General features: G+C 48.5%; 9 protein-coding genes across 9 annotated transcripts; 5 read left to right on the forward strand and 4 right to left on the reverse strand.

Annotated features, from left to right (window-relative positions):
* Positions 1 to 504: 504 nt before the first annotated feature.
* N7516_002054 (putative Rho guanyl nucleotide exchange factor) lies at positions 505 to 3,155 on the reverse strand (the record flags this gene model as incomplete). The annotated part of the gene is made up of 6 exons (XM_057214774.1): positions 505 to 1,421; positions 1,472 to 1,697; positions 1,751 to 1,969; positions 2,018 to 2,218; positions 2,272 to 2,589; positions 2,652 to 3,155. 6 exons carry the CDS (start codon positions 3,153 to 3,155, stop codon positions 505 to 507), a joined length of 2,385 nt encoding a protein of 794 aa, XP_057076657.1.
* Positions 3,156 to 3,686: 531 nt separating this feature from the next.
* Positions 3,687 to 4,562, forward strand: N7516_002055 (putative 26S proteasome non-ATPase regulatory subunit Nas2; the record flags this gene model as incomplete). The annotated part of the gene is made up of 4 exons (XM_057214775.1): positions 3,687 to 3,839; positions 3,898 to 3,970; positions 4,027 to 4,367; positions 4,428 to 4,562. 4 exons carry the CDS (start codon positions 3,687 to 3,689, stop codon positions 4,560 to 4,562), a joined length of 702 nt encoding a protein of 233 aa, XP_057076658.1.
* Positions 4,563 to 4,992: 430 nt separating this feature from the next.
* N7516_002056 (Ran family GTP-binding nuclear protein) lies at positions 4,993 to 6,511 on the forward strand. Its single transcript, XM_057214776.1, has 5 exons — positions 4,993 to 5,149; positions 5,367 to 5,459; positions 5,539 to 5,692; positions 5,753 to 5,962; positions 6,021 to 6,511. The coding sequence occupies exons 1-5, from the start codon at positions 5,093 to 5,095 to the stop codon at positions 6,149 to 6,151; spliced, it is 645 nt and encodes a 214-aa protein (XP_057076659.1). The 5' UTR covers positions 4,993 to 5,092; the 3' UTR covers positions 6,152 to 6,511.
* Positions 6,512 to 6,925: 414 nt separating this feature from the next.
* Positions 6,926 to 10,641, reverse strand: N7516_002057 (uncharacterized protein; the record flags this gene model as incomplete). Its single annotated transcript, XM_057214777.1, has 4 exons — positions 6,926 to 6,943; positions 7,022 to 8,443; positions 8,508 to 9,264; positions 9,320 to 10,641. The coding sequence occupies 4 exons, from the start codon at positions 10,639 to 10,641 to the stop codon at positions 6,926 to 6,928; spliced, it is 3,519 nt and encodes a 1,172-aa protein (XP_057076660.1).
* A 1,966-nt stretch (positions 10,642 to 12,607) lies between these two features.
* N7516_002058 (uncharacterized protein) lies at positions 12,608 to 12,969 on the forward strand (the record flags this gene model as incomplete). The annotated part of the gene is made up of 2 exons (XM_057214778.1): positions 12,608 to 12,778; positions 12,808 to 12,969. The coding sequence occupies 2 exons, from the start codon at positions 12,608 to 12,610 to the stop codon at positions 12,967 to 12,969; spliced, it is 333 nt and encodes a 110-aa protein (XP_057076661.1).
* Positions 12,970 to 13,068: 99 nt separating this feature from the next.
* On the forward strand, positions 13,069 to 13,356 carry N7516_002059 (uncharacterized protein; the record flags this gene model as incomplete). The annotated part of the gene is made up of 1 exon (XM_057214779.1): positions 13,069 to 13,356. One exon carries the CDS (start codon positions 13,069 to 13,071, stop codon positions 13,354 to 13,356), a length of 288 nt encoding a protein of 95 aa, XP_057076662.1.
* Positions 13,357 to 13,842: 486 nt separating this feature from the next.
* N7516_002060 (SCP2 sterol-binding domain-containing protein) lies at positions 13,843 to 14,364 on the forward strand (the record flags this gene model as incomplete). Its single annotated transcript, XM_057214780.1, has 3 exons — positions 13,843 to 13,858; positions 13,914 to 14,123; positions 14,201 to 14,364. 3 exons carry the CDS (start codon positions 13,843 to 13,845, stop codon positions 14,362 to 14,364), a joined length of 390 nt encoding a protein of 129 aa, XP_057076663.1.
* A 162-nt stretch (positions 14,365 to 14,526) lies between these two features.
* On the reverse strand, positions 14,527 to 19,259 carry N7516_002061 (uncharacterized protein; the record flags this gene model as incomplete). The annotated part of the gene is made up of 5 exons (XM_057214781.1): positions 14,527 to 15,851; positions 15,901 to 18,168; positions 18,225 to 18,738; positions 18,790 to 19,098; positions 19,152 to 19,259. The coding sequence occupies 5 exons, from the start codon at positions 19,257 to 19,259 to the stop codon at positions 14,527 to 14,529; spliced, it is 4,524 nt and encodes a 1,507-aa protein (XP_057076664.1).
* Positions 19,260 to 19,505: 246 nt separating this feature from the next.
* On the reverse strand, positions 19,506 to 21,648 carry N7516_002062 (uncharacterized protein; the record flags this gene model as incomplete). Its single annotated transcript, XM_057214782.1, has 6 exons — positions 19,506 to 19,707; positions 19,762 to 20,328; positions 20,384 to 20,461; positions 20,530 to 21,402; positions 21,454 to 21,543; positions 21,596 to 21,648. 6 exons carry the CDS (start codon positions 21,646 to 21,648, stop codon positions 19,506 to 19,508), a joined length of 1,863 nt encoding a protein of 620 aa, XP_057076665.1.
* Positions 21,649 to 21,834: the final 186 nt, after the last annotated feature.

The raw sequence follows: 21,834 nt of genomic DNA on the forward strand, positions 1-21,834 counted from the left end.
GTTTAATAGCTGTGACGGTGGGAGAGCTCAGGTGATGATGACTGGTGACATCATACTATGAGCTGATGCAAACAAACTGTTTCACTTTGTACTTCAACACAACATATAACAAATATAGTATATAGTATATTATTTGTAACAAATACAATTAAATCTATAATCAAATCACCAGTAGATAGCTTCTATGTCATTGGTGATTCTACATTTCTCAATGAGTTTGCCTAACTATTGCAGTCGACGTCATAGTAGTTAGCTCCCTCTCTGCTAGCTACCGGATCCGCTGTGACGCTAAACGTGGGGATAAAGTGGCAAGTTGGAAGAGATAGGATCTTCTTGAATTCCAATTAATAATTATTTTGGTTAGTTATAATCCAAGCCATTACGTTTTCAGGTTAATTATAGTACCTCCTGGACTCCTTGACTTCAATGCTTCGAATGTCCCAGAACCATCTCAAAAGAATAACACCTGCCCCACCTATATAACAAAGGGCGAATTCACTCAATTCACTCAGCGTCAGAGCGGGTCTTTTTCAGCTTCTTGGGTGCCAAGGCACTAAACAGATTCTTTGGAGATGACCACTTCTTGGAAGATGGAGATGACTCAGAACTTCCATCCTGACTCTGTCGCGGGTCACTGTGAGGCGAGGAGGGGTTTTTAGGTGAACCTTTGAAAAGGAATGTCTTTGACCGCCGAGGTGTGGTGGGGGTTTGAGGCAACTCATACTCGACTTCCTTATCCTCCCCTATCTCGCTGCTGTCCACCACACCCTTGTCCATTCCCTCGGGATCTCCGCCAGAGCGCATGTCGGTCGATGCTCTGCCCGGATGAAAAGTGCTGACAGAGTTCGACCGTTTGGTGAATCCCGGGCGAAGGCTAAGCCCTCTCATGAGCGGACCCCGTAGGAAGAGATCACCCCTTCCGAGAACCATTCCTGGCGATGGAAGGACATCTCCTGTGTAGACATCCGAGATCAGTCGCTCTAGTCGGACTCGGTCACTCCGACGAGCAGTCAATATCAATGCGGAGCGGTCGGCAGGTGTCTTGGGCCGTTCAATCTCGCCTTCGGCCTGCGCGACCGGTTCTTCAGTGTGGCGCGGGTAGTGCGTTTTCTTAATGACTACATGTTGAACGCGGGACTTGCGGGAGATGGTCGTTGAATCCATGGACCTCCGTGCCATAGAAGATACTGTGTATTGAACATGGTCTAGAGGCAACAGTTGGAGGGCCAAGAAAGAATGTTTTCTTGGCTCCCATGTCCTGGGCGGGTCCGTTTCGGCCAAAGCGACGCACATTTTGAGAATCTCCGCATTCCATTGCTTTTCTTCCACTGCCGATGATGCACTGAGAACAAATTCGTAGTGCCTATCCTGGTTTTGAAACAGAAGCTTCCATGAAAATATACATCCGTAGGAGTACAGCCCTGATGGGTTAGATATATACTACGAGCATAAATCTCAGAAAGTTACTCACCTTGTCCATTTTGAAGTGTATCAATCTTGACACTGTCTAGGTAGACACAGGCCACTGCTTCCAGCCGACGCTGGTCATCAATTCCCTTAGCGAAGAAAAGGTAGCGTTGAAAAAGCACACAGACCATGAACTCCCCATTGGTGATTTCCGCCGTTTGATATGTGACATGGAGCACACCGCACAAGATCAACGGGCCTAGGTCTTTATATATACTCTGGAGTGCGTCCTGCCCAAAATATTCAGTATTGTTCAGCTCGTCAATAAATATCTTGTGCCTACCGATTTCGAGATATCCACCTTCTTCTGCAGAACGATTGTCTTCTGGATGCGATCTTTGTTGACCGGGTTTCCAGCTGCCAGATTGATCCGCGTTACCAGCGTTCGCATACTGTCCAAAACTTGCTGAATTCCGTCATGGGAAGACGGACAATCACTAACAGGGGTAGATTTGAGCAGATCTTGTAGCACAAGGGGGTATTTGCAAAGACGTTGGATGGGCTATATTTTTGTTAGTGGTCGAAACTCCATCAGACCTAACTCACAGACCTTTATCAACATATCATTCAACGTCATTGATTTGTTGTCCTCTTGTCTGCGTCGCTCTGTCGACGCGACCGATTTTGACAGTGCCTCGATTCCCTGATCATATATTGTCCAGTTGGCGATCGACTGGCGTAGAAGAGCAACGTCCTGTGTCAATAGTTCATAGTTGCTGCAAAATTGGTCGTACACGGGCATTAAAAGTGACTATAAAATTCCCAGTCAGTGCATGCAATCCTATTTGGTGTACCGATACTTACCAATTTTTCAAGTTCACGGGCAACCTCTAGTCCCTCTGTTGGTTCAGCGGTGAGTGCCATGAGGCGCCGATTCACCGATGATTTGAGTGATCGGGTCCTCAAAGATCGTTGTTGGAGACCCTTTAGGTTACCCAGGTCAATGGTTCCTATACGCTTGGTGATTCCCCGGGATGTTAGCTCGGAGACGCCTGCCTGTTGAGCCTGAGGCGCTGACATGGGAGATGCCGTTTGAAGCTGGGTCAAAAAACGTTCATGGATTCCAAGGATCTCCTGGATGTTGTCATAGATCTCGCGCCTCGTGTCAAATGTCGTAAGGATCTGTGAGTTTACAGGGCACATCAGCATCAAATCAAGGAATGAAAATTCACTCAACGGCTTACTCCGATAAGAGCCTTCAGACCAAGTACATAATCAGACTCAGTCTCAACAAGTTCCTGTAGGATGTGGCGCCGTCTGGTGGCCCGTGTTTCCGCAGCCTCATCAGCATGTTGACTTGAGGTTGGCCGACAGCTCTCACCAGAATAACGCACATCCGATCGCATGCTCTGGCTTCTTGTGCTTTGGATAGTTGTCCTCGATCTTATCAAACTCTGGCTTCCAATGCTTGCAGTGGTTGTTTTGACGGTTCCGAGATGCGATGAGTCGGATGCACTCGACTGGTGACCTTGCGAGCCATGGGAAGATGAATCTGACCAGCCCTCCACATACTTCTTTCGATATATAGGAGACTCGTGTTTCCGTCCTCGAAAGCTGTCCATCCATTTCTTGAATGGACGAGTTGACTTATCGGTCGGAGTCACCCCACCGCTGCTCTCAAACTTCTCTTCGGATGCATCATCCAGCAGGGGTTGTTTCTCGATGTTCATTTCATCTTGGTCCGCCATGGTCCCAAATAGAGACCCCGCCCAATAGAATATAAGGCTCGGATTCCGGTGGCATGGAGAAGGAAGAGGCGGACCTAACCGACTGCTCAAAACAACCGGATCGAACTTCATGGCGAGGGAGGAGCAACACGGAGTACCTGCCTCGTCTACATCTCCGACGGTGGAAAGTGCACGTTCAGAAAACAGGGGAAACTGCCACTATCCAGGCAATACATGGTAGAGATGGTGGATTTGAATCCCATCCATCCATGTACGTCATGAGGTGAGGCAGCGAGATAGCTGGAATTGAAATAACACATTTTATCTTTATCCTTTGGTGAGTATCTGAGCCTCTTTCTTTCATGTAAGATGTGTGTTATATCCTGAATGTGAAACTTTCAACTTGAACGAAGTCCAAGTCGTATACTTCGAGTGCCAAGCATCGCCGCTTATATAAAAATAGCGGGAGCTCCAGGGCTGCTCAGATGCACCCCCCCCCAAGACCCACCTGACCTTCTTCTCCTCCCACTTCCTTCCTTTACTCAAATCATCATGGACAATGATATTCATGCTCCAACTGTTGCCTCTGGACCGGCATCTGGGGCTGCTCCCCGCGATCTGTCCAAGTTGTCGATGCCAGATCTGATGCAGGAGAAAGAACGCATCGAGGCGGAACTGTCAGCTCTTAGTAGCGTCCTCCAGTCGGTGAGATTCCCGACCCGGAAGTGCTTATCGCCGTTTCTAACAAGCCTTTTCGTTTCAGCATGGAGTACGCATGACTTCATCTCTTACCACCTTCGACGGTTTCCCCCGTGATGATATCGACATCGCGCAAGGTACGTCCCTACCACATCCCAGTCGATCAGAACATATTGCTTAAGGGATATCGTAGTTCGCACAACACGCGTGCGCATTATCCACCTACGGAACGACCACAAGGAGGTGATGCAACTTATCGAGAAAGGTGTCCACGCACATTTCGCCAACCTACAAAATACGCAAGGCGCCAGCCCAACTACGAATGGCACCAACGTTCCACCGGCTGCGCAATCATTGACGAATACCACCGCGTCGGGGACACCCTTTGCCAAGGTCAATAGCGTGGTTTCGGGAAGTCCAGCAGACCAGGCAGGACTGAAAGCTGGCGATGCAATTCGAGGTTTTGGGAATATCAATTGGCTGAACCACGAGCGCCTTTCAAAGGTTGCGCAAGTGGTTCAAGAAAATGAAGGGGTACGTTCTGTTCTCTGCCCTTCTGTCGGAATACTGACATGTCTGACTCTTTCTCTACAGCGGGCAGTATCGGTCAAAGTCAGCCGGAAGGATGAAGGAAACACTGAAACCACAACGGAGTTGGACCTCCAGCTCACCCCTCGACAGAATTGGGGCGGCCGTGGCCTTTTAGGATGTCACTTGGTTCCGCTATAAAGGGACACTTCCACTCAGACTAACAAGTATAACCCGGTTTTGCTACCATCGTGTACATTGATGATATGTACTGTTTATGACTAATGTGAGACGTCCTTTCTGCCTGTTTTCCACAAAATACTTGAGTGCCTGTAAAGAGAGACTGGGAAAGCGTATGCATAGCAACGGCACTGAAGATAACTCGGCAGGCCAAGACCTGACCACCAAAATTTATTTCAATAAGCCAATAAGACAATAAATACAAGAAGAGCTAGCTCATCATGAACATGATCCCTACACTTTAATAATAATAAAAATTGCCATTCAAAATAGCGACTTCAAATATGTTTGCGCGATTGTTGACACTACGTCAGAACGCCTGAGGCAAACATACACGTGACCCGCAGCAACGGGGCAAAAATTCCATCCAGCGCTATTAATTCATTCCCCTTCTTTCACCCCTCCCTTCTATCAACAACCCGCCCCCATCCCTACGGCGCGAAATCTTGAATCCTTCTTTTCTTCAAGTTTCTCTCTAACCCATTTTAATCATGGCTGAGACCCCCACTTTCAAGCTCGTCCTGGTCGGTGACGGCGGTACTGGAAAGGTAAGCGCATTCAAGCCTTGATATCTGATCGTTGATGGGCATGGGTTCAGAGTGGCAGCCATCTGGACAGCGATGGTCATCTCATGATATCCATGGATACACTGAGCTACTCTTTTATGACTGCCCTCTTGTCCCCGCGCCTGTCATCAATACTAAATATCTGCCCAACCGCCCCGCCTCACCGCGACTTCATTACTAACACAGTGAATCCCAACAGACCACTTTCGTCAAGCGCCACTTGACTGGTGAATTCGAGAAGAAGTACATCGCCACCCTTGGTGTCGAGGTGCACCCCCTCAACTTCAACACCGTATGCTATTACCCCGCCGAAGGACCCCGCTTCGAACTGTGCCATGGTGTGATCCTTGCAACTAACCCAACCTGAACAGAACTACGGTGCCATCCAGTTCGATGTCTGGGATACCGCTGGTCAGGAGAAGTTCGGTGGTCTCCGTGATGGTTACTACATCAACGGCCAGTGTGGTATCATCATGTTCGATGTCACTTCCCGTATCACCTACAAGAACGTCCCCAACTGGCACCGTGAGTGACCCTTTCTGATCGTGGACCGATTCAGATCATTTTTGACTAATAGAAACATAGGTGACCTCGTCCGTGTCTGCGAGAACATCCCTATCGTCCTCACCGGTAACAAGGTCGACGTGAAGGAGCGCAAGGTCAAGGCCAAGACCATCACCTTCCACCGCAAGAAGAACCTCCAGTACTACGACATCTCCGCCAAGTCCAACTACAACTTCGAGAAGCCCTTCCTTTGGCTCGCTCGCAAGCTTGTCGGCAACCCCCAGCTCGTACGTCATTCTGTACCTTGATTCGAATACGAGCCGATCGAAACTGACTGATTATCTTTTAGGACTTTGTCGCCGGAGTTGCCCTTGCTCCCCCGAGGTTACCGTCGACGAGAAGCAGCTCGAGGCTTACCGCAAGGAGATGGAGGAGGCCGCCAACCAGCCCCTCCCCGACGAGGACGATGCCGACCTGTAAATCCGTGCGCTCAACGACGGGTCCACGAAGTTTCCGAAATGAAAGTTGGGAGTCGCGATACCCTGTTCTCCCCTACGTTCCCCGAGTCCCATCTCACAACAACGGGTGGGAGACAGGAAGTATACGACCCCTGGGGATTGCTTTTTTTTTTTTTTAGTTTGGGTTTTGCACTGCAAAAGCAAAGTCTGTTCTCCGAAATCACGATACAATGAAAGCGGATGGGGGATAGTCGTGGTTTGAAGACATGCATTTTTTTTCCTTTTTGATTTCCCCCAATCTTAGTAGCTTAGACTCTCACATCCCAATTGTCCTTTTTTTCCCTCTCTGAAACGAGCACATCCAAAAAAGCATGTCCTCTTTTAACAAGATTTTAAAACTTCTTTTTTTTTTCTCTTGAATATTCACTAAAACAGATAGATTTATCTGAAAGTCTCGTCGAGTTGGAATAATAGAAACTACTTGAATCACGAGCAGAAAAGAGGAAGGTTTGTAAAAAAAGACAGCAAAGGTTGGCCTTTAGACATTACATATTGAAGAGCACAACGCCCTTTCCACGAGACAGAACAACAACGCCAGGGTATAGGAATCTTTGGCCTCAAAAAAAAGGCAAAAAAAAGGCAAAAAAAAGCACCAAAAAAAAGACAACTGATTCCTGCGCCAAACACCAATCACTTGGATATGGCAGAAAATAAAATAGCAATCATATCATCGGACCACCTTCAGTTTTCGAGATCAAGATCATCCGGCAAACAGGACACATGCAATTAAGAATGATTACAAGTCCCTCACGCCCTGTATAATAAAAAGAGTGGTTAGCAAAGAGACCAGTGGGAGTAGAAAACGGGAAAATATATCGAGGTAAAAACGTACAAAGAGATAAGCAAGTTCCCTGGCATCCAGCCGGGAGACATTCATAGTACCACCCTCATCGAGAGCACCGCTAATCAGCTCACGCTTCTGGTCCTGGAGAGTAACAATGCGATCCTCAACGGTATTCTCGATAAGCAAACGGTGAACAAAGACCTCTCTCACCTGCCCGATACGGTGGGCACGATCAACAGCCTGGTCTTCAATGTAGGGATTCCAGAAAGGATCGAACATGATAACATGCGAGGCGGCGACGAGGTTCAGGCCGGAGTTACCAGCCTTGAGGGAGACGAGCATGATCTTGCATGCGGGGTCGTTGGTGAAAGCCGTCACGGCGGCGTTACGTTCTTTCAGATCCATGCTGCCGTCGAAGCGGGTGTGGTTCCATCCGCGACGGGCGAGGGGGACTTCGAGAAGATCCAAGAGGGAGGTGAACTGGCTGAAAATGATGGTTTTCTCTTCTAAGCCGCGGTCTTCATTGGCTTGGAGGATCTCAAGCGTCTTGGTGATTTTTGTGCTAGGGAACCAGCCCTTCTCGAGGCGGCGAAGGTATTTCTTCTTCTCAGCCTTGTTCTTCAAGGCGTCCTTTCGTAGCTCGGCCAGAGACTTCGATTTCTTTTTCGATCCCCCCTCGCTCTCTTCAGTAGAGCTGTCGGAGTCATACTCGTCACTGCTCGCTGTTGCTTCTGAGTCTTCCTCGTCGTTGGCCCCGTTGATGTCACCGTCTCCGGCAGCAGATTTGGGCATCGAACTGGGATCGTGAACTTGGTTGAACGAATTGGTGTCGGTGAGCTTCGCAGGGTCCACAGGTCCTCGGCAATTCTGGCACTTGATCACAGTTGGACCATCATCTTCGAGGTTGATGGCTCCATTTGCAGCTGCGGAGTCGGAAATGCGGATCCAGCACTCCGAGCACACATGGTGTCCACATGGAATGTAAATGGTCGCATTTTTGACACTGTCCATGCAGACAGGGCAGGTGCCATCCTCTTCGCCGTCATTTTCTTTGATACGTTGCACTACAGCAGCGCTCAGAAGTTTGGCGTTGGCGATCTTATCTACTCCCGGGAGAGACGGGGAAGGTTCGTTTCGGAACTCCTGCATGAGGAGTGGATGGCAGCATGCCTGCCGAAGACGAAGGAGCAGAACTAGAACATGGCTGTAGTTTCTGCCCAGAGTTCCGGAGTCGAGGTATCGGGTGATCTGCCTTTGAGTAGACGTATTGAGCTCCTCATAAACCTGGTTTTCCCTTTCATCAAACACAACATGGACCTTCTCGGTGACCTTTGGTGGGAGTTGCAAGATGGGCTCGCCATCAATCTTGGAGGTTTTTGTACGGCGGAGACAGACAGACTTGACTAAGACACGTAGTTGCTTCATAACATCCTCTCTCCCCCAACCAGATTTGATGCGTTTGACGAAATCCTGTAAAAATATGAACGTTAGTCACCTAGAGAAGTACCAACAGCGAGCTGTGGAAAGTACTGACCGCTTTGAACTTTGCTGGGTTGCTGTAAGGCCTAATCCGGAGGAATCCCAATAGGGACTGGAAATCTTCGAGACGATTCATCATGGGCGTACCAGTCAGACACCAACGGTAGGTAGCATTAAGTCGACAGCATGCCATTGAAGACTTCGCGCTTGGATTCTTGATGTTCTGTGCCTCGTCGATGATGACTCGGTGCCACTTGGCGGCGGGATTGAGAGGACCCGCCGAATCTTTGCGTTCTTGAACCCGTGAGGCATGGTGCCCTTCCTCTGCCATCTTTTCCGCCCCGAGCAATGTTTTGTAGTGCGCAGTAATGGTACCAAACGTCGTGATGATGACATCGTACCTTTTAAGCTCCTTCCATGGCCTGCGCCGTTGATGGTAGATCAATACCGATAGTTGGTGCCTTCCTGGCTTGACATGACGCTGAATTTCGAGTCTCCATTGATCCATGAGTGCCTTGGGTGCGACAATCAAAGTCGGGCGTCGGTCTTCGTCTTCGAATGGACGAGCAACCATCAGCGCAATCGCTTGGATAGTCTTACCGAGGCCCATATCATCTGCAAGGATTCCTCCTTTGTGATTGCTCTCTTCCTTGGCCTTCATCCATTTCAGGCCGATCTTCTGGTGTTTCATCAATGTGACTCGAAGCGCATTTGGTGTCTCCTCATTATCCGCTCTAGTTGCCTCTCTAATGTCTTTGATACCGCCAAGTAAGTTCTTGATATCTTCGGGGAACTCTTTCTCGTTGTAGGCCCTATATTGAACGAGTTAGAATCAGAACTAGCTGCTTTAAAAGATGCGGAACATACACTATATCAGCATCGTCATCGAATATTTCGTTCTGGTTGCGAACCAGGTCAAAGGCCTTGTCGAACTTGTCAAACCTGTCAAATGTACCAGGCATTGGAGTGTGTGAAGGGTCACGCGCCCAGGGCAAAGGTCTGGAGACAACTGGGCGATAGGACATCTTGGAGGGGTTCGACAATTGGGAGGGATAGGCCATCTGTGAAGGATACGCCATTTGGGAAGGATACAACATTTGGGAGGGGTATGTCAACTCAGAGGGGTATTTCATTTGGGAGGGGTATGTCAACTGAGAGGGATATGGAATCTGCGAGGGACGGGGTGGATTCGAGGAATATGGCGAGTGGAGAGACGACGAGTGTGGATGGGTGAAGGAATTGGATTGGCGGGCGGGCTGCTTGCCGGATCGAGAATTGAATGAATCAACAGTGATTTCTTGAAGATCATCGTCGGAATTGAACGGAGTGAGTTTATTGAATGAGGCTATCGGGGAATGTGTTTGATGGTCACGAATGGCTTTTGATGAAAAAGGTTCGAGTTTTACAGGTTGACTGCGGTCTGGCAGAACCCATCCATCCTGCTCAGTGAAGCCGTTGACGGGGACTTGATTGTGATCCTCGTCGGCTTGGAGCGCACGAGCCAATTCTTCGTCTCGTTTCAATTGAAACTCTCCTTCAATCAACCTCGCCTGCTCATCACGCTCTTCTCGGAGTTCCGTTACGTGGGCTAGATCGTCACCTGCCGCATCCACCCATTGGTTATACACGCGGTTACTCTCGGCAACGGTGGCTTCTTTTTCGGCATCTATCGCGTCGAGTTGAGATCTGCGAGATACCGGCTGCGAGGGAGCAATCCTTTTTGATGATCCCTGTGTCGTGGGCGAGACGTGAGATAGTGGACGCTGGCGTTTACGAGAATTATCTGGAGAAGACGGCATCATTGGTGAAGCTGGCAACACTGCCGAATGGCGAGAATCAGCCGCAAAAGGCGAGGGCGCCGCCGAAGGCCAGTGAGGGGATGCATATGAATCCCCCGGGACTCCAGTGAAAGCAGTCGACGGCATTCGTGGAGCAGGGGCAGGCGTCCGGACCGACGGAGGGGGCGACGACACTTGTGGTGTCGGGGCAGCTTGAGAAACAGAAACGGGACTACCAAGGAGAGCGGCAACCTGGACTTCCATATTCCTGATGGTGTCACGAAGCTCGTCTGCTTCTTCACAAGCACCCCGCGTCGCGAGTAGATCATCGTAGATGTATCTGTAGGTATCGAGATCTTCTAGAAGATCTTTGATTTTGTCCTCTTGGGACTGATCGACGGAAGAAGCCATGGCTCAAGAGCACCTGGCGCTAACCGTGCAACCTTCCAAGACTAATATATCTGACCAAACTATCCCGATCGTTGATACCGTGGTAGAGCGGCGACGGCGATGGGTGTGACAAAAGTCCAGGATCAACGGAGCTATAACGTCAAGTGGGCGCCTAAGACGAAGAGTAAAGTATGCTGGGAAAATCAATCGGCGAAACTTGGGTTCTCATCAGCAAACGGTAAGGCAGAAAGCGGGTGGTGGCAGATGGCACAGTGACGAAGACAAAGAAAGCACAAAAGGTAATTCATCATGCTGTGTTTGTATGTTGCCTAGTCTGGGTATTTGCAGAGGATGTAAACTTACGTCGAGTACTCGTCGACGATTCACTGGGGAGAATCTGTGGTTGACGGAGCGGATTGTAGGAACTCGGGAGCGAAGAGGTGGCGATTGCTAAAATGGGAGAGCGGCCGTTTTTATAGTGCAAAAGATCCGATGGAGAAGGCACTAGTGTTGACGCACTTTGCGACCGTTCAGCTGGCCCCCGGGGTCGAGGTGTTCACCTTTGCGGGGGAAGTTGGAAGTTCTCGCCCAGGATGTTATCGTCTATCGCAGTACATAGCGACCACTAGGACTTTGCTCCTGTTGACTTTTATTGCCAGCAGAAAATTGGCCATCTAAAGACAGTTCAAAAGACCATTTAAAAGATATTTAAAAGACATCTAAAAAGACCTTGAAGATATATATCAAAATAGGTAATCGTTGAAATATCCTTCTTATCACCCTAATATTACATTGAGATCATCTTAAACCAACTAGACATTCAGATTATCCAAGTCCTATATCGGCAAGTATAGAGGCAGTATAAGCAGCCAACTACTCTGATTCTATATAAATGACCAAATCACTCTAAATCTACCGAAACTTCTCATCAGAAACTTGACAACTATAACAATTTAAGTACTGTATAATGTCCACTTATATTAGAAGTGACTTTGAAGAAGGCGGAGACAAGAGCGGTGGATCTTAAATGCCAATTAAGACAAAGTCTCTATGTGGCCGCTATCTGCAGTGGTAGTTGTGAAAGGTTCCACGAGGCACTTTTACTTGAGCCCCCTTCAGGCACTATGGTTTTATTCATTGTTATATGTAGTACAGAAGTATTGAGGTCTTACAGAAAAGGTTCTTTACTAATATAGAGATGAATACTTAGAAGTATGTAGGTAGTTCTACGCATTTCCCTGCATCGCCGTACAACCTGTCATTGATGTAAACGCGCTCTTATCAACACGTGACCATGCGCGTCACGCGCCAAACAAACTAAACACAGGGCTAGGTGCCACTTGCCCTAATATCCAAATTGGGCACTAGACAGACACCCGAGGCTTCTAGGCATCCATGTAGGTTAGGTAGTTCTGGTTTCAGCCATATCGGAGGAGTAGTTTCAACATTTCCATCATGACTGTGAGAGATTGCTATGACTCATATGATACCTCGGCTGGAGGAGGAATTGTCGAATTGCATGTTGAAAGAGAAGTAGGGGGACAACATTCGACGTGCAGCTTAGGCTGCAACTGGTTCTGATAACTATCTAGTCTAGGGGAAATATCTCTTACATGTAGTTGAAACATAAACCAGGGGGAACAAACCACTTGCATTCAATGTAAGGTCTGAAGATAGGGGATTATGTTTGTATATGTTGATTTGCAGGAATTAATCAATTGGTGATGTACTAGATTGTTCTACCCCCGCCCATCTACGTGTCATACTTATATTACCAATCGAGCTTCTGACTCGGGAATATATATCTGGAAAAGGCTTCTGCCGGAACTAACGGTCAATCATGGGATAAGAACAGGGACTGGTTCGAGTGTGGAAGACGAAGCGCATCTAACAAATTCTCACAAGCCATCTAGAGAACGTAGAACGAGGACCTGACTGTATGTCGTCTAGTATATCGCAAGTTCACTGTCAATCTCGCACCCAGGCCATGACGTTTAAGATTTCACATGATAAGGGGACCTTCTTACCTCCAACCCTGGATGCAATCATGGGGACAGAGCAAACCTTCATCTACACACTACAACTGTGCCAAAGGCCTATATATGGCAGCCGGAAAATGACAGAACAGTTAGTCAAGCAGTATCCGCCTGTGTTCCATGTATCTATCAACATCCCTCATTTGTCCAGGCGTTGGCTATGATGAACGGCTTGCAGCATTTGCGAATCTCCTGCGAGGGTCAGGTACCAAGCCATCGCCACGCCCAGATCCGCAAGCTCACGGTCCATTTGACGAGTTTCGGCCATGAGCCAGGTCAACCGACAGACCACCTCAAGCTCTTTCATGTATAATTAGGTAGCTTCCCATCTCTGCAAATACTGGTCTTTCATTGGGAAGAATGCCGTCAGAGGTGCGTGTTACCCTTACGGCTGGAGCTGGTCAATGCAACAATGGACGCGTCGCAAACCGCGTCTTTCATGGAGGAACATCACAGTTCCCTGCGCGAGTTCAATTTCCAGAATGTGGTGCTTCGCAGCCGTAATTGGGACGACACGCTCGCGCCATTGACACAACTCACCCACACCATGGATGTGCCAATAGTATTGAGTCCAGCGGGAGTCAGCCAAAAGCAGTTAAAGAAGGCGACTTGCGATTTGCAGCAACAAAAGGACAGAGGACGCTACGAAGCTTGGCCAAAGCGCGATTTCGGACACACGAGCTGCTGTGGGAGAGCCTAGATCATATGAAGCGATTGCAGGGGTCTTCGGTGTTTAGTTGGAGGTGACGTCAGAAAGGGTTCGCAAAGTTCTCTTCCGAGGGAGGATCAGCATATGTTAATGAATGTAGCAGTGTCGCGGTGAATACCGCATTTGTACAACATTCAGGTCTCAATGCAACACAAGCGCGGTTTATGTGGAGTCTGGAGGGTGGGGGGATTTCAACACGGGGAAGACTAGAAGAGAGGATTGAGACCTCGGGAATAAGAGAAGTGCAGATCTTAGTGGAGTCTGGGCATAATCCCAGAGAATCAAGCAGAAAAAGAAGAAAAAAACAGAAGGGAAGAATCACAGACACAAGAGAGCTTGTGGGGAAGATGTGGGTTGGGGGCCTCGGCACCTGCGGACGGTCAAGTCAGTTCACATGCTCTGGCAGATTGTCATTTATAGTCAGTCGGTCACCCGCCTTGACTTACCAACTCACACTTGTACTACCATATATTCACCATGTCTCTCAAGAAAGGTATGCCCCCTTTTTCTATCTGTCTACACCTGTCAGTACCAGCTAACCAAAATAGATTCCCACCCCTCGTCCGCTGCCTTCGACGTCATCAACAACGCCCTCCAGGCCAACGAAGCCGACCGCAAGAATGCCCTCTCCCAGGCCAAGGCCATCTTCGCCTTCAACCTGAAGAACTCCAGTGGTGAGGAGGCTGCTTGGTACCTCGATCTCAAGAACAAGGGCGAGGTTGGACAGGGTGCTGCCCCTGCTGGCAGCAAGGCTGATGGTGAGTCTACATCCCTGATCTGCTTGTTGATGTGTCGCGTTTCATACACACGAATGCTAATTTCTCTCCTTCAATAGTGACCCTCTCCCTCTCCGACGCCGACTTCGCCCAGCTCGTTTCCGGCAAGGCCAACGCTCAGCGTTTGTTCATGGGTGGCAAGTTGAAGATTAAGGGTAACATCATGAAGGCGACCAAGATGGAGCCTATCCTGAAGAAGGCACAGGGTGGTGCCAAGCTGTGAAGATTAGATACCCTTTTGAGAAATTATATACGAAGTCCCTCTTCTGCCAGGGCCCTTATTTTCGACTTTCTACATTGGGAATATTTTGGTTGTCCACATTTGAGTATACAAATGATCTTGATATGTGCCGATAGTCACATATCGGACTGATGAACGCCAACTCTACAAGTCCCGCACATGCCCCTGTCTCGAAACCCGCCCCTGATCCAAAACCACAAAGTATTCTGCATCCTTAACAGCTTCTATACGATGCGCAATCGTAATGACAGTAGACTGCTGCAACTCCTCCCGGATGATTTGTTGAATCTCAAGAGAGGTATCATGATCAACAGAAGCAGTCGCCTCATCGAGAATGACAATCGCGCTTCGACGAAGGACAGCCCGTGTCAGAGCAATAAGTTGCCGTTGGCCCTGGCTAAGATTCCTTCCTCCAGCTTCAATATGTGTTCCAAGATGCCAGCCGTGCCGACTACACAGACGCTGTAGGACTTCAGTGCACAGCTCATCGGAGTAATCTTCCGTGGGATCCAGATTGAGTCTGATGCTACCAGGGAAGAGGACGGGATCTTGTGCGACGAAGGTAACCCGGGTGCGCAGTGCTTGTGTGTTGACGTCGGCGATATTGATGCCGTCGATGAGAATGCGACCGGACTCAGGTCTGATAACGCTTAGAAGGGACATTGCCAGTGTTGACTTGCCGCTGCCAGTACGGCCGATAACCGCTGTAGTGGACCCCCCGGGAATGCGAAGAGAGACGTTTATAAGTGAGGGGTCGAGATGCGGTGCGTAACGGAGAGTTGCATCTTCGAAGATAACGTCGCTGCCGTAAGTTGGCCATGCAGCTGGGGGAGCGATGGTACCGGGAGTTTCTTCTTCGATATGGAGTAGCTCGTCGACTCGCTCTACCGACACAAAGTCCATTTGAAGTTGGCCGTACTGCTTGCACAATGCATGTGTGGAATCGACAAAGTTGTTCGCAGCAATAAGCACGAATGCTACCAGCCCCGGCGTGGTATTGGTGTACAAGGCTAGAGCTGTTAGGCAAAAGGTTGAGAAAGCGGACAGGCTCTCAAATCGGTACATGAGCCAGCTCTGGAGTGACCAGTAGAAATGATCCATTCCCTGAAACTTGTCAACCACGGATATAACCCGGTTCTGGAACTGCGACTCTGCATGGAAAGCTCGGACAGTGGTCAGACCGTGTAATAGCTCTCCGAAGTTGGACAACAAAGGACTTAGGGACACCATCTCGAGTCGTCGTAGGCTCTGAGACGTGGGAAGGAAACGCAGGAATACCAGGACAAACGCGACGGTGAGAACAAGGGAGAAGAATAAAAACACCGGAGTAGCGGTTGCTATTACCAGGACAGAGGAGATCCAAATGATAGCCTGGAACGCGATCACCTGGAATTGTTCACTAATATTGCCATCGACAACTCCAATATCAGATGTGAGACGGTTCATCAAGCGCCCGAGAGGGATTGTATCTTTGGAATGATTTAGCTTTGTCCTGTTGAGCCAATCTATATAACTTACCCAAGTATCGGAATGTCGCATGGCTAACTCGGACCAAGACCCGTCGGAACAAGGACTGCCCAGCATAGTAAACAATCACCAGCATTAGAAGCTGAGCGACAAGGAGTGTGGCCGCTTGGAATGAGATGATAGCGAAAAATGTCCATAGCCAGGGTCGCACATCCTCACGCGGAGACGGTAGTTGGTCTATAGGGCTCTGAGGCGTAAAGTATGTGTTCATGTTCAGATTCGAGATTAACCAGGCTCCTTGTGATGAGCTGTTACTCGAGTCTGAGAAATCCCCTTGAACAACAGTTGTCTGCTCGTAGGCTTCTCCCCACCCTTTGAGGAACCATGATTGACCAACAGCCATCAGTCGATAGATTGCCAGGACCAGGACGAGGGTAAGCCACCATCGATACTTTCCTGCCTTGACATAATTCCAGTAGACTCGAGCCTTGACACCCCCGTCTGCTCGATGCTCTTCCTCGATGAATTTATCAGGCACAGCAGCTGTTTCCTCCTCAAGGGTGGTTTCCACTTCTGTTTCGTTTTCATGGTCGATAAACTGCAGAGACGACTCGGTCACGTCAAGCTTGATAGTATCCTTGTCGTAAATAGTGGCATGCTTTTCACAAATATTGATGATTTGATCCGCAATTTGACGAACCAACGTAGTTCGATGCGTCACCAAAACGATAGTTCGGTCTTTCATCAACGGCCCGGAAAGGCATTTGCGGACTATCAACTCCGCAGTATTGTGATCTAACGCAGACAAGGGATCGTCCAAAAGGAGAACCCGCGATGCGCTATAGACAGCCCTTGCCAGAGCTACTCGCGCTTTTTGACCACCTGATAAGCCAATGCCATTTTCACCCACAAACGATAAATCGCCATGTTTGAATTGAGCAAGATCTGGAAGCAAGGCGCAGGCTTCTAGTGTCCGCTTGTAGCGCTGGTCGTGATAGGGAGCGGAGAATAGAATGTTATCACGAATACTCATGCTTTGTAGCCACGGTGTTTGAGCGCAGTATCCCATCATTTCGTTTGGAATTTGGACTGAGCCGCTAAGTCTATCGAGTTCCCCTAAAAGAGCTTGCAGAAACGCGGTTTTTCCAGCACCGACCTTGCCAGTGACAACAGTCAGTCCTTTGGGGATGGTGACATCGATATCAACGAGGACTGGTGAGGCCTTTCCTGGCCATGCGAACGAACAAGATTGCATGGAGAGTGGCGTGTCGTTCGGCAGGGGTTCAGAAGGTAGATTCTCCTTATCTGGTTCGGACATGAAGTCCTCAATACGCCCAAGGGCAATGAAGGCATTGATAAGAGATGTGATAAGACCAGGGATATCCCGAAGACGGGTCTCTAGCATGGTAAACAACTGCAATGCCGGGAATATAATATCAATACGCAGCTCATGCCCGGCCAAAAAGGTATATGCGTATAACGCAACCACTGGAAATACTCCGCTGGCGAAAGCATTGATAAAGCGAATCAAGATACTCCACAGACTAGTCACAATCCGAATATTCAACTCATGTTGTCGGGAATCCATTACCTGCTGAAGCCAATGATTCTGCCATCCGTACCATCGCAGGTGACGGATTGCTTCCACAAATTGCGAAGTTATTTGCAGTCTTGTATCCGTTGCCACTCGTCTGACCCGCTCCCAGCGGAGGAGAGCTCTGGTCACCAATGCATTCACGACCTGTGCAACCACAACAGCTAATATTCCCAGGAAGCAAGATGGACCGAAGAGTGTCCAGACGAGGAAGGTAGCGATTAGCAGTCCTAGTGGCTTGTCAATCAACGAGTGAACCTCCCAAAATCTCTGTGCAACTTCATATACGTCTCCGCGCAAGAGATTGAAGATTTTGCCAAGTGATGCAGCTTCTTTAGCCTGTTTTTGTGGGGCCTTTGGGTTGCGAGAAATGATACGTTTCCAGAAACCTTCCATACTTTTGCTTGAGGGTTCGTGGTTCTCTTGGACGACGGCCTCATCATTGATTCCATTTGCTTCTTCGTCGCGATGTCCCGGGTTGCCCTCAACCATTATCCCAGAGATGTTCTTTCGTGAAAGGGCTTTTTCATAGACCATCATGATCATTTCACCCCTCGACCGTTCATAGCTTCGTCTTCCGTACCACAGAAGTAACACCTGAGACTGTGCAGCAACAAGTCGAAGAGCGAAGGACATAAAAGCATAGGTCAAAGGGACGCGTTTTGGTCGGGACGGATCTTTCATGGCCTGTAATAGTTGCTGCAATAAAACGGGAGTAGAAAAGTCTGTTAATATTATTAGCGAGAGAAACAAAAGAAAAGAAAAATCAGAATTTCCATACCGCATATCATTTGGACAAGCGAGATGGTAGAGATAATAAAAACATCAATTCCATTGGCTCTCAGCAGCCGACTGAGGACAGAGCCACGAAGTCGACGAAACTTTTCATGTAGACGGCTGTGTTGAAAGTCAAATCCAAGCAGCCAAACATCTTGTTCATGTAGTTGCCTTTTGCATCCAGTTGAGATAAGCGGTGCCATCCATGACACTGTGAGAAATTGCCAAAGTTTTAGATTATCTTCTGGACTCCGGAAATCATCGGATGGCTGTTGACCAACGGCGCTGATATCTATTGATGGCAATGAGGGTTCACGGAATGGCATTAGGAGGATTGTTGCACAGTCTGCCGCGGCCGCCGCTGCGGCAATGTAGCGAGCAACAATTTTGAATTTCGGGCAGACATCTGGGTGAGTCGCCAAAGAAAGTTCAATTGCAAATGTTAAGACATAATATGCGAGCATTGAGATGGAACATGATCTGAGCCGCTTGACTGCAATCAGAATAGATGCTGTGGCCTAAGGAAGGGTGTTAGTAAACCAGTACTCTTAGAGATGGGGAGAACCGACCCATGAGAGAACAAGCACAAAAGCCGAGGCGTCAATTCTCGGGGGAATAAACTGAACTGTCTCGGCTATAAGGCCAGTAGTCGAAAATATAAGAAGAGAGATAGTCCATCGCAATGATTGCTTGGGCTGATCTAGCGGGAGCTCTTGGGTATCATGTTGCTCGGAAACAAAAGGAACAGTCCACTTGGGGCGCCATCGCTGGCAAAAGCATCCAAGTACATGGCTTAATGCAATAAGCAATACTATTATGGCCGGGATACATGCCAGATAGGGCAATGCACAAGGTGATAGCCACGCATTATGCGAGTCCTAGATTGGTCAGTCAGTGCGAGCTGAAGCAAGGGGGCCCATGAAATTCATACCCAGAACTGGTTACATTGGGATCTGGATGCACCCTGGACCAGCGGAATTTGATTCATGGTTGATCCGGAGAGCAATGTCAGCTCTTCGCGGTCGCCTTGGGGTGACATCCCTTCATGAAGCAACGTGGGATAGATAAGAAATCTACACCGCTCTAGTGGTTCTGGCGGGATTATCCGCCGGGCCCATCAACAGAGTCTAAGTGGACCTTGTATCACCGACACAGACTACTACATTTAAAGAAAAGGGTAAAGGCTAATGTATCGCCCCAATATCACTGGCAGGTGGTACTGGTTTTATGATTGAAGAGATACAGACTGCTTGACTCGGAACAAAAGAATCCGAAATTAGAGCGATTACATAGATCGCCTAAGCACTCGTGTTTTACTATGCAATAACATAATAATCCCATGAATCTCTTGAATCAAAGAGCCGTCAACGGCAAATCGCTCGATACTCTCTATCGTGTTCTTCTGTAGAACATCAATATCCGGTACCAATTGCGCCAGAGCCGGACAGACCGAACCTAGGGTCATGAGAAGAATAGAAGAGAACATCCTAAAAGAGTCAAAGGTGAGTTGAGTTTGAGTAGGAAATATCTCATGGACGTACGTATGAATAATGATCTCCGCGCAAGATGATGGTCCCATCAATCTCCGCGCCGAGGCATCCAGATACGCTCGGCAATTAGCTATACTAGACTCGCACTGTTTGAGTACCATTGGTGGAAGATCATTCTCGGGTGACGAGTCAATTGCACAAAGAAGAAATGGTCTGGTTATGATATCCTTGGCGGAGTGAAAGCGGTGGAGCATATTGAGTTGAAGGCCAGTACATCGAGAAGGATCGTTAATATCTGGTTTAATTGTGCCCGGCAACAAGTTAAACCAATTGTCAAGCTGTCGATCAAGCTCTTGAGAGACGCTCAGGATTGTAGAGAGTGACTGGAAGTCATACGACGGGCTGTCGCTTGAAGATGGCTGTAGACCAAGGCTGCGCCTTGTCCAGTCACTTCCGTACATAGTATGGTGTACTCTATTAAGCAGACGGCGGACGGACAATTCGGCAAGGAAGACGTGCGTTTCTTTGGCATCATAGGTTGCAAAGGTTGGGAAAGGAGTCAGATCAATTACATGTTCGATACCACTTCGTGGTAAATGGTGTTCGGCTATCAGATCGCTGTCATCAATATTAGCATAAAAGTGGGTCATCCAAATTGAATCAGAAGACCAACCACTCAGTGTCGAATGCTGCCCATGATAGTAGAATAATGTTGGACTTGAGTTCATGGTTATCTGGCGAAGCTTGGCTTCTATCGCAAACATATCTTTCATCAGTATATCTGAAATCAAGCAGAATGCACAGGAGGTATTAACTAACCGGCTATTCAAATACTGGATACTGGTAGAAGCCATATGGATCAGTTTCCATGATTGCAGGGGGCGTAGAAGAAAACCAAAATATTTCGAAATGAGTATCAAACTCTTTGGCAGAGTGATTGTGGGACAAAAGGACAGTAAATATTCGTTCATCAAAATCTGCAAAGCAGGTGAAATGAAGTCTGCCCCAGGCACCCAGTATGGAGATATGGACTTTATTGGGTCAACTTGCTCGAGAGCTGCAGATCCTAATGCGAGAACTGCAAGACATAGTGCAGAGTCACAGTCAACACCCAGGCCGGCTCTAGTATGGTGATTATAAAGCGCCAAAAATTGATCTTTGTCAAAGATTGGCATCTCAACATGGACGTGTTTGAAATATGCCTCCACCAGTTGATAGGTGCTCGCTTCATCGAGTATTGGCAACTGACTGGCTGTTATTGTACCTGGGACAAAAGATAATTGATGCGGCATATGCCTTTTTGATTCCGCGCGTATGAACAGGTCGGGTGGAAACTCCCCGAATAATGTCTTTACCCTGTTCATATGCAGCATATATTCAGTTGTTGTTGTGTGACCAATGGGAATACTCATAGGCGGGATGTCATGTTCGGGTGGTATAAAAGAAGAGGAATTTGTACTGATAAGCTGGGAGATATCGGCCGGGTTGGGCCGTGACGGGGATGAAATCAACATGGCGGAGGGATGAGAAAAGTCCGCTCTTTCATGCTCGGATGGCGATGGGAACGTAAATCTACCACCTCTTGTTTCGCCAGTCTGGGGTGTTTGAGGGAGTCTCGGCTGACTCCATAGAAAGCTCTCAATCGCATCAAGACGGCGGAAGAATTCCGAGGAGGAAGTCTCTCCTCGATGCCTATCGGAGTTTAGAAGTGTTGCCAAGAGTTTGGATAAAACAGGCTCTCACCTCGAAGAATCAGCTTCATTATACACACAATCAATACCTGAATCCTCACAGAGGCTGCAGGAGGGTATCGCGCCATTGCAGCGGCGTTTCCTACTTGTCCGTTAGCATGGGGAAACGCGGTCATGGAGTAATGGGACCCTACCTCCTCCGACAATAGTTGCATGCCAAAGAAGCACGTTTACGGCCGCTTTCCATGTGGTATGACTATGCGGATTTCAAGGATCAACGCTACCGACATGAGTGTTGACCGCCGTTGTTAACACAAGGCGGGAAACTCCGCCTGGGATCCGCTCGCGGGCGCTTGTCCCGCCTTAGTCATCAGCATGCCCGCGGGGTTACAGCTTACGATGTAGATAAATTCATCAATCCTTCCAAAGTGCC

This window comes from Penicillium verrucosum (genome assembly GCF_028828655.1).
Source record: "Penicillium verrucosum strain IBT 35672 chromosome Unknown utg000001l_segment0_segment0, whole genome shotgun sequence".
Taxonomy (NCBI): domain Eukaryota; kingdom Fungi; phylum Ascomycota; class Eurotiomycetes; order Eurotiales; family Aspergillaceae; genus Penicillium; species Penicillium verrucosum.